We start from the raw sequence: 11,555 nt of genomic DNA on the forward strand, positions 1-11,555 counted from the left end.
GCTGTAGATGAAGGGGTAGGGCTGAAGTGAATGCATGGGCCTGAAGTGCTCATCTTGTGGAGCGCGTCGGTCTTTTCAGATTGGCAATTGGAGTTCTGGTTGCCAAGATATTACCTGTTAAAGTTTCACCGAGGGTTAGTTCCGTCCCAATTTGGTCGTCTCAATCAATGTGCTATCACAAGACGGGCACCACGTGCCAATAGAAAAGAATAGATTGAACAGACTTTTAGCACTTCAATAACAACTGAAATTGAAAGAGAGAGACGACACAGAGTAGAGAGTATTGGCCTCAAACCTTGGCGTCCCTTTCGGTATTTCTTTATATTGTATCAACACAGTATAAGCCTGTACTCGCGCTCTGCACCTTCTCACTGAAGCGTACCAGAGAATGAGCCCAAGGCCTTATATTTAAAGGCCCTAGGCCCAAATGCAGTTTACATGAAAAGCCTTCAAACTCAAAAGCAATGCCCAAAAGTTGCCAACGTGATTTATAGAAATCTGTACAACTGCCACGTCAGTTGCGCAAATCTGTACGAGCTGCCACGTCAGCATGTTAGCGCAATTTCTGGGTTGTCCGTACAATTGCCACGTCATCAATTTCTACGCTGTCTTTTGTGTGTGTGCGGATGGGGTCCCTTAAGTTGGTAGGACTTCTTCTTCTGCTGTTGCTTGTTCTTCTTAGGGTTTAGGCCCCTCAGCCGTGATTTGAAGGTTGGCTTTGCTCTTCAGTGACTTGACACGTCAGCAGTTTCTGACATGTGCCATCTATGAGTTTTGGGGCTTCAACTAGGCTCTAGATTATGGTGCACTTAAAAGATCAATAAGTGCTCAAGGAGCATCTTGTGTCCGGAATGTCATCTCTTGCAGTGCATTGATAACTGGGTATGCAGGTGGACTTGTGCTCGGCACTACCGTGGTCGAGATATATGCGTAATGTAGTGATTTAGCAATGCTCGATATGGTTGTGGCAAAGAAGCTCTGGATTAACCGGATGCGAAGGGAAAGGGCTTCCACGAAAAGCAATCATGTATACTTGCATCTTGAAGGCCTGTGGCACTATCCAAGACACTAAAATGGGTAGCGAACTTCACGATGATATTGTCAGTCAAGGGCTGCTGAAAATGACAATGTGGTACGAGGCAATGCTTTGGTCAATGTGCATGCCAAAAGTGGTGCTAAGCAATGCCTTGGTGCATATATATGCTAAATGTGGTGTCCATGAGGATGATGGTGACCGCCCACTATTGCAAAGGGCCGCCCATATTGAGTAAGGAGGAGGTGGTTAAGAGTGTGAAGGGAAATTAAAAGAAGAAGGGGGAAATTGTGCATGGCAGAGACGAGCATAGAGGAGAGAGAAAGCAATCGCACTGGCCATTGCAGGGCTTGGATGGTGCCGGCCATGAAGCGAAAATGCCTCAGCATTGCATGGCAACCCTATTCGGTTCTGGTCCCACTTGTTTTCACGCAACTCGACACTCCAACTGCCACGTCATCATTGGGCTTCATGCGCCTTGTCACGGCAGCGTGACAACCAAAACAAAAAGAGCTAAAAATAGAAGGGGAGATAGGGGATTTTATTGGAGAGAAACGAAGGCAAGAGTGGAGAATTGAGGCAAGCATGAACGAAGGGCGTGAGCAGATGAAGAGAAGAAGTTAGGGTTAAAGCATGGAACTGAGGCAGGAACGGAGCAAAAGAGGGTAGGGCAAGAAGAAGGCATGGAGGAAATCTCTCTCCCTCTTTCGACCTAGATCTCTCTCCCTCTCTCAACTAATTTCTATATCGGCTAAGGAAGGCAACAAGGGCTCTCTCTCTCTCTCTCTCTCTCTCTCTCTCTCTCTCTCTCTCGATTAAGCAAGACATGAGAGAGAACTCGTGGTTCGAAGGCAGTGAAAGAACGACACACAGGAAAGGAGAGTGGAGCAATAAAGAGGAAGAAACGAGTCTTTGAGAGCTGTCGCTTCCACCGTCTTTTTAGAGAAGGCTTCGTACCCTTCTCCATGGACCCTTCTCTAGAGTCGGGAGCTACCAAGACCAGATGTCTTAAGACTGTATCTACTCGAGTTATAGAGACACAGAGATAGAGATTTGGAGAGAGACAATCCCAGAGACAGATTATTGATTTCTTCACACCAAACACTGGACAGATAGAGGAGCAGCCACCATTACAAAGCTTAGCTCATACTCAAACCCCGGTACTCTCATTGACCAAGCATTGGAGCTAGGGAGATCGAGATGCCCACAACTGAGGACAGGAACTTCACAGCATCAACAGAGACTACAACAGAGGATTCAAGCCATACATCCAGAGTACAGACGAGGATGGATTCATCACCCACTATATCTCTCTCTTGTATTGGGCACCCATTGTATCAGTGATCACACATACCTCACACAGTTCTAGCAAGTAGCACGTCTAGATTCAATTTAGTGTCTCTTTTTTGTACTAAGACTAGTATCAGATTCACCAGTTTGTAACAAATTGGTCTCACAGGTCATTTTGGCCTTTTAAAGACGTTAATATATCATTTCATTTCATTTCTTCACTTGCTCACATATTATTCTACCTTTGTCTGTGGTTGGAGTTGGTTGTCTTGAAGAATGTGCTACATGTGCCTAAGCTTTCAATTAACCTCATCTCCTTCTCTAAAGCAACTTCTAAAGGTCTTTGAGTCTACTTTGATAATGAAGTAATTGAAGTATTGATATTATGGAGTCTGCTTTTGGAGATCCTCTGGTGGAGTTTTCGGCTACGTGTGAGGTAGGTGGCGTGTTTTTGCTTGAGCTCTCTTCTGTAGTCTCCCCCTGCTCCCTCGTCTCCACCTCTTCCCTAGTTTTATGCGGTGGTTTTTCCCTCACCGTTTTGTAATCCTGCTATATCCTAGGATTTTTTTACTACCAACTTGGTTATGTGTAATGCCATTGGGCTTTTTGTAATTTTGCAAGTAATCCAAAGGGTTCAAGCCCCACTTTTTCTCAAGTTCCAATGAAGAGATTTGAATTGCTAGGATGTAAGAGCATGGTGGCAATGGACACTTTACTGGGTTGAACATAAACTTGATGTTTCCTTTACTAAATTTGCAGTTTTGTTGGGTCTCTTTTGACATAGATGATCCTCTCATGCTTTTGTTTATGCACTCTCTCAGAGCATGGGTGCTCACATATACGTGGTCAATGATTAACATAGCAGTGTTTGAAGGTCATAGATACTACATACACTCTATGGCCTGGCATCTCATTAAGGGTAAAATCTTGGAGGATACCTTGGTTCTTGGGAATGATCACAGGAAGCAGGCTCTTCAGGATATGATATCATGCATGTAGATAGTTGTTATGATATAATGTAACAATATACCTGTGTGTGTGTGTGTGTGTGTGTGTGTTAGAGAGAGAGAGAGAGAGAGAGAGAGAGAGAGAGAGAGAGAGAGAGAGAGAGAGAGAGAGAGAGAGAGAGAGAGAGAGAGAGAGAGAGAGAGAGATGAAATGTTATATTAACGTCTTCAAAATGCCAAAGTGACCTATGAGACCAGAAAGTTACAATGTGGTGGATTTGATACAAGGTCAGAGTAACAAAAATGACAAAATAAAATACTATGGAATCCTAAACTGCTAGGTGTGAGCTAAGCAACTAGGTGGGATAGCTAAATCACAAAAGATCTAGCATCAGTCGCTGGCGGATCTCATCAATCTCCTCCATGGTCAATAGCTTGACCAAGCGTCGTGCATGTCGGGCCAAAGTGATCCGAATCCTCTGATGCAGCCTCCGTCGATGTTGTGTAGTCCTCCACAATCGTGGGCATCTCGATCTCCCTAGCTCGTTCACTCGATCGATCAGTGTGCCTCTGGTGTGAGGCTCTCCTGTGGTAGTAGCTCCTCCGGGTGTCCAGTGTCTGCTGTAAAGAAGTCTGTGATACGTCTTTGAGACTAGCTAGCCTCTCCCCTCATCAGGCTCTCTCTGTGTCTGTGCAACTCGAGCAAAAATAGACCCAAGCATCTCTGATGCTCGTATCGCATGACTCTGGGGAGTGGTCCAAAGCCCTCTCTGAATGTCACGTGACACATCCAACCCTATGTGTCGTGGACAAGCTACACCATGATCAGGGTTCAGTCAGTCCAGTCAAGTCTAGATTAGAAGGGATCTGGCACTTTTGTGAGTCTATTCGTAGACCGTGCATGCCCAGTAACTTAGTATAGATGCATATCCTCTGGTTGCACACAACATTATCATCAGTATTCCCATCAGAATCCATTAGAATCAGTTAGGGGATTTTTCCGGTGCATTTAGCCTATTTTCCCTATTTTTGGTATTTTTCACTTATTATTTTTAAGTGACTTCCCAACAAAAGTAGGTAGGGCAATTTTGGTAAGTTAATATATAAGCAAATTCAAGTTAGCACTTTTTGGCAGAAGAGGCAGCAGGAGCACATGCTCAACAGGTATCTTCTTAGCAAGAAACCGCAGTACCCTCAGCACCCGCGAGCCTTGGCGACCTCCCTCCCCAAGCCTAGCGTTTCCAGATCCCCTTCATCGCCAGACACCTTCCACCCCTGGCGTTTTCCAGATTGGCTTCACCGCCACAGATACAATCAGCCCTAGCGTTTTCACAATCGCTAGCACTTACCAGATCCCTGGCGATTTCAGCCTTCCATGATCGCCAGCTCCCCCGGATAGCCAGTGTTTTTCACTAACGCTTGAAGAACAGCCAGCGTTTTTGGTTTCAGCCCTTTGGCAGTAGAAAGTCAGCGTTTTCAGCAGTGAAGGACAGTAGACAATTCAGCCCCAGTTGGTTGCAGATACACCCCATTTTCAGCCCTCGAAAACGCAGCAAAAACAGTCATTTTCAGCCACCGAAACAGCCCCGAAATTCAGCAGTTAGAAGACCACAGATTTCAGCCCTAAAGTCGTCGTTGCCATCACCGTCGTTGTCGTCGGCATAGTCCCAAGTTGCATCAGTCCATTGCATACGCATTGTACCACTTTGTGCAATCATAAGTAGACCACTCTCGCTGACGAGTGGGGCCTTCGGAGGAGGGTTTTACAACGTCTCTGGTGTCGTATCTCTCTTCTCTCTATCTCTCAGTCTCATACACTTGCACGCACAGAGTCCATTCACTTTGTTTGTGATCATAGCACTTTCCATTAAGAACGGAAGACTCTCCCTTCCATAAGAACTAAAAGGAACCTTGAGCACAGTTCGGAGTACTCATCCTGAGCAAAGCGCAAACAATCATTCCTTTGCACCTAACTTTGGTATCAGAGCTTTGGCAGTGTTCTGTATCACTCAAGGAAAGAACCACAAGAACCACACGATTTTTTTTTGCTTGTTGAGGTCGCACGAACCCAAGTTCGCTTGGGCGTGTCGATTCCTAATTGTGTTTTGTTGAAGAGTGACAGGAATCCCAAGAAAGAAGGGCTTGTCCAGCCTCCCCTTGTGTCTCTTTTCACTCATTGAGAGCGGACCGTGCACTTAGCGGCCGGCCAATCGACGTGAGGTGGGAAAAAGCAACCTTGGTGTGAGCGCAAGGCCACCAAGGGGTGCACCTGCGGAAAAGAGTAGAACTCGAGTGAAGAGAAGATCCTTCTCAAACGCGGTTTGCAAGCGAAAGAAAACCTCAAGAATCTCAAGAATGTCAAGAACCCAAGAACCAAGACCCCCAAGAATCCCAAGTTCCTCGTGAACTTAAGAACCCAAGACCCCCAAGAACCCAAGCTCCTCGTGAACTTAAGAACCCAAGACCACAAGAACCCACAACTTCAGAATGATCATCACTCGAAGCGGAATGGATGCTTCGCTTGGACGTGATGAGCATGAGAGAGGCGAAGAAGAATTTTCCCCACCAGGAGGTTTTTCCGACCCTTCCCCATCTACGACACCGATTGCACCAACTCCAATGGAGGAGTTGGAGTTGTTGTTTATGGAACAGAATTTACAACGCAAAGCAAGAAATGCTGCAAGAATGGCAGCCATAGCGCGTGAGCGCGAGCAAGCACGCTTGGAAGCCAAAGAACGACAAGCCAAATTTGATCGTGAATACAAAGAAAGAAAAGCAGAAATGGAACGCAGACACGCAGAAGACGAAGCAGAAAGACAAGCAGCGAACAAAGCAAGACGAGAAGAATTTGATCGCGAGATCAAAGCAAGGAGGGAAGAGTTCTTGCGACTCTTTTCTCAAGCTCAGGCACAGATGCCAGAGATTTGGGAAAAGGAGACTCTCTCAGTCTCTTCTTCTCCAAAGCATGATACACAGGGTTTGCATGATTGTGTGAAGCATGATGATGATTTGATTGACAATGACTTGCATGATGTTTTGAACGACAATGATAAGCACAATGATTTGCATGATGATTTGAATGACATTGATTTGCTTGATAATGATGAGCATGATGATTTGCATGATCAAGATGTGATTTCTCACAAGCATGATGAGTTGCATGAAGAAGATGTGATTGTTCACCAGGATGATGTGTTAGTGGATGCTTTTTCTAGCGAAGCTAACCTTGTTGTAGATTTGATCAATCACGAAGAACCGATCTTGGCTTTTGAGTAGGTCCAAAGAACCCCCACAGGACGATTCGATCATTCAAGAAGAACCGATCTTGGCTCTCAAGCCTAGGTCCAAAGAACCCTCACAGGAAGTATTATGTGTTCGCATGATTGATACGCACGCATTGTTCGAGTGTTTCATTCGTGATCGTTTCCTGTATTTTAGTCTGCGTCTTTATGTGATCCCTTTTCCTAGGCATGACATATTGTATGTTGAGCACGTTTCTCTCATGGATGAGCACGAATGTATGCGGATTTTTCATGAAAAGCTGAAAAGTATGTATGTAAGGAAGTCACATTCCATGTCTCTTCCTTGGCATGACACAGTTTCCGAACGAGCATATGAAATTATGAGCACCAAGCGTGGGCAATTCCATTGTGTTTTGCCACAGTTGATTGCTCTAGATCAAAAGAGAAAGATTCGATCTCATTGTTTGCGTGTGTGTGGTGAACCGTTTGGCACTCCGTCTATTTGTTCATCCACATTGCATGCATAGTCTTTGAGGAAGACAAGATTTTTTCCACTCACTCTACATGGAATGGATATGTTCATGGTTTTGTGTTGGAAACGGTTTCAGGAATTTTCAGCCATGGAAATTCTTGAAGACGAAAGAAGCACGGCTCTAGACGAAGTTGAAGCGTTGAAGGAGCTACATAAGACTTTGTGTCGCTTTCGGCGCGGCCCAAAGAAGCAAACTTTGCAGACCTTTATGAAGTTCAAGTACCGCACGATCCACATATCAGAGTGGGCCGGCGAAGAGTCCCTTCCAGGATTCCGGATGTTATTGGCGATCTCCCTCGACGCCATACAGTTCGGTACCAGTACCTCACTTTGAAAAGGAGGGGATGTCACGTGATACATCCAACCCTATGTGTCGTGGACAAACTACACCATGATCAAGGGTCAGTCAGTCCAGTCAAGTTTAGAATAGAAGTGATTTGGCACTTTTGTGAGTCTATTCGTAGACCGTGCATGCTCAGTCACTTAGTATAGATGCATATCCTCTGGTTGCACACAACATGATCATCAGTATTCCCATCAGAATCCATTAGAATCAGTTAGGGATTTTTCCGGTGCATTTAACTTATTTTCCCTATTTTTGATATTTTTCACTTATTATTTTTAAGTGACTTCCCAACAAAAGTAGGTAGGGCAATTTTGCTAAGTTATAATATAAGCAAACCCAAGTTAGCACTTTCTGGCAGAAGAGGCAGCAGGAGCACATGCTCAACAGGCATCTTCTTAGCAAGAAACCGCAGTACCCTCAGCACCCGCGAGCCTTGGCGACCTCCCTCCCCAAGCCTAGCGTTTTCAGATCCCCTTCATCGCCAGACACCTTCCACCCCTGGCGTTTTCTAGATTGGCTTCACCGCCACAGATACAATCAGCCCTGGCGTTTTCACAATCGCTAGCACTTACCAGATCCCTGGCAATTTCAGCCTTCCATGATCGCCAGCTCTCCCGGATAGCCAGCGTTTTTCACTAACGCTAGAAGAACAGCTAGCGTTTTTGGTTTCAGCCCTTTGGCAGTAGAAAGTCAGCGTTTTCAGCAGTGAAGGACAGCAGACAATTCAGCCCCAGTTGGTTGCAGATACAACCCATTTTCAGCCCTCGAAAACGCAGCCAAAACAGTCATTTTCAGCCACTGAAACAGCCCCGAAATTCAGCAGTTAGAAGACCACAGATTTCAGCCTTGAAGTCGTCGTCGCCATTACCGTCGTCGTCATCGGCATAGTCCCAAGTTGCATCAGTCCATTGCATACGCATTGTACCACTTTGTGCAATCATAAGTAGACCACTCTCGCCGACGGGAGTGGGGCCTTCAGAGAAGGGTTTTACAACGTCTCTGGTGTCGTATCTCTCTTCTCTCTATCTCTCAGTCTCATACACTTGCACGCACAGAGTCCATTCTCTTTGTTTGTGATCATAGCACTTTCCATTAGGAACGGAAGACTCTCCCTTCCATAAGAACTAAAAGGAACCTTGAGCACAGTTCGGAGCACTCATCTTGAGCAAAGCGCAAACAATCATTCCGCTGCACCTAACACTGAACAAGCAGTGGAAGTGGCCACGTATCTCGTAGTAGACGGGGCAGTGGCAAGTGTAGTGCAACTCTGTCTCAGGCTCCATGTCACACAGGAGGCATGCCTTGGCCTCTGCCGGTACTCCACTGTATCTCCCAGTCTCGATCCGCAGCTGGTGTGAAGATGTGCGTATCTGGCCAATAGCACATCGTATCCCATGAGACAAGTGGGTGTCGATGTATTTGGGCCTTGTCACAAAACCGTCCTCCGTAAGCTGGAGAAGATGCTCTCTAGAGAGAGAGAGAGAGAGAGAGAGAGAGAGAGAGAGAGAGAGAGACCCTTCACGGTCTGCTTTGCTGGGAACCTTCTGCGCTCTGCCATCTCTCCCCTACTACGTTCGGTTGCACTGCTCGCTGGTGACCTCTTCTCTAAAAGAAAACAGAAAACAGAAAGGGAAAAAAAAGAAAAGAATTCTGAAGTAGATTAGGGAGACTCACCTTCCTGACAAGGGTGATTATTTCCGCTTGCACATCAGGGTCATCTTCTTCTTCCAAGTCACGCTCCTTCAGGTCTGGCGTAGCTTCTGATCCTGCCTTCTCCTCCTCGGGGCTTGCGGGCATTAACAGCGGGCCACGGCACCTGCAGATCTCTCTCATCATCATGCAGACCATTGGCAGCTGGAGCAGCAACTGCAATGATGTTGCCAGTTCGGTCCCTGCCGTCAACACCCACATCCACAATAACTTCCTCCTCTTTAAGGACGTGTCTACCCATTAAACTTCAAAGCTTCTGCACTCACACTAAACCTCTCACTAATCTCACTGTTCTTCTCCCTTCGCTCTCCTCTGCTGCCCCGGCCCACACGCTGTTCTTTCTGTGACATGCCATCGCCAGCACGAGACGCAGGTGTCCCCGCCCCCCCCCCCCCCCCCCTTCTTGGGTCTGCTCCTCTTCTGTACACCTTAATATATTTTGTTTCCTGCTTTTTTCTTTTCTTACAGGGTGCTTTGCTGCGCTCTCTTTGGTTTCTGGGTGTTTGTGTACTTTGGAACTACTTCAATTCATTGGCTTGCCATTTTATATTGCCATGCATATGACAAAATGCTCAGGGCTGGTTCAGAAATGCATCTGAAACAACAAGCTTCCTGTGAAGCAGCAAGAAAAGGCGCACTGCAGTGTGCTGTAATATGATGTGATGTTCTACAGCCTACCCAAATATTTTTGTCTGAGTTAGCGAGTTAAAGGAACCTTTTTTTTCTCAGTTAAAATTTTTGCTAGATATAGGGTTTGCATTATGCACATACTAATCATTTATTTGCCCTCGCCCAGGCATTGCAACAGCAGCAACGGGCTGATAGAGATGCGGGCCTTGCTGAAATTGAAGAGAGTCGCCGGTTATTTTTAAAACGGCTGGAAGATTACAGAGGAAGGGAGCTGGAGGTTGTTCAAGAAGCACTCGCATTCGCTGGGGGCAATGTTCCTGATAAAGATGAGTTGCCATCTCAAAGTTATCCACCCTTAGAGGATGGCGAGTCTCCCCTTGTCTCCATTCCCAGAGGACGAGAGGACTTTCATGAAGAGCAACGAAGCAGGAACCAAGTCTTTGGTTTTGAGGTAGAGGAAGCTCAAGAAGATGATGGTAGTGAAGTAGACTCAACTTTTGAAGATGAAGACTACAGGAATTCTGACAACCTCATCAGAACGGCCGTGAAGTCTGTCAATGCAATGAAGTACTCTGTGATGAGTTCAAGAGCCTTTGCGTTTGTATTTAACGTTGTCAAAAGCTCCGTAAGCTTTCTCAGACGCTTTGCAGGCCAAATCTCTGGGCAAGTAACAGGGCCTCCCTCGAAAGTTGTGCTGGTAGTAGTGAGTACGTTTGTGGTTCTCTCATTAACGGATTTAGGCGAGCGAAGGACGAAATCTGTGGCAAGGGTTTCGCGGATGCCAGCTCATCGATCTCATCAGCACCACAATTCTAATGCTAATGGTGAAAGGGGACCTCACATGACAAGTTCAAAATTTTATCATCATGTCAAAGATCCTGGCTCAATGCCTGCTGAAGGTAGCGAGGTGAGGAAAGAGGAGGATGACTTCCCCAGGTGTGTTGTCAGAGAGCGACTTGAGCTACCATTCTATCAAGAATTGCGAAGCCCAGATGTTTTATACGGTCGAGGTTAGAGAACTTTTGGCCGTTCATCAATGTCACGTACATTTCATATGCAGAGCAAGTGCTTTGATTTAGCAGTAGACCCATTGTTGTGGAAATGTATCTGCTGCTCGAGCATGTGTATTTGTTGTAAAATACACCATCAAACTGGCCAGGATGTTTTATCGCTCCCGACCACTGTCTGCATTTACCTTGCTATATGTGTTGAGGAGTGAAAAGGGCAGCGCACAACTTATTGGATGGTGGGCTGTTTGTGATTGTGCTGGGCAACCTGATGATCTTTGATTGGAGACGCGATTGTTCTTGTATTGCGCCGCATATCCTACCTATAGTTTCTGTAGTGTCAGTTTAATAGCAACATGTATCCTTCATTTTGTGCCATTCAGGGACGAATTGAAGGACCGCAACACTTCCTGTTGTGAATACCATGTGCAGCCTTTAATCAGACGCGTCAGGGTAGATTTGGACAACATGAGCACTTTTCATTCTATGATTGAAAATGATGCAAGAACATGAGTTTTTTTTGGTTGCCTTCATTTATATGGATAGGCAGCTTCAATGGTTTTTTAAAACCCATTTATAAAGCGTTTAAGATGGGGCTTTCTGTGAGGGCATGTTTCTTAATTTAGGAGCTCTTTGTAGCTTTGTGCAGGTGAGTTGATAGGCCCTATCCAATGAACAGGACTGTAAGGTTAATTAGTTAAAGTTTAGATCTCTCTCTCTCTCTCTCGCAATTTGATGTGGTTAGAGCTGAGGAGGCCTGGTTATGCAAATTATGCAGAAAGGAGGTAGAGTTTAAGGTTCATTTTGTATGGTCATAT

General features: G+C 45.8%; 1 protein-coding gene across 1 annotated transcript in view; it reads left to right on the forward strand.

Moving 5' to 3' along the window:
* Positions 1 to 11,245, forward strand: part of LOC147425306 (plastid division protein PDV2-like) — a 29,299-nt gene extending 18,054 nt beyond the window's left edge. The window contains exon 2 of the mRNA XM_086500705.1: positions 9,897 to 11,245. Coding sequence (XP_086356831.1) covers positions 9,897 to 10,745 — 849 coding nt within the window. The 3' untranslated portion in view covers positions 10,746 to 11,245. The remainder of the gene's footprint in view (positions 1 to 9,896) is intronic.
* The last annotated feature ends 310 nt before the right edge of the window (positions 11,246 to 11,555 follow it).

Source organism: Adiantum capillus-veneris, chromosome 25 (genome assembly GCF_014529385.1).
Source record: "Adiantum capillus-veneris isolate H3 chromosome 25, ASM1452938v2, whole genome shotgun sequence".
Lineage (NCBI taxonomy): Eukaryota > Viridiplantae > Streptophyta > Polypodiopsida > Polypodiales > Pteridaceae > Adiantum > Adiantum capillus-veneris.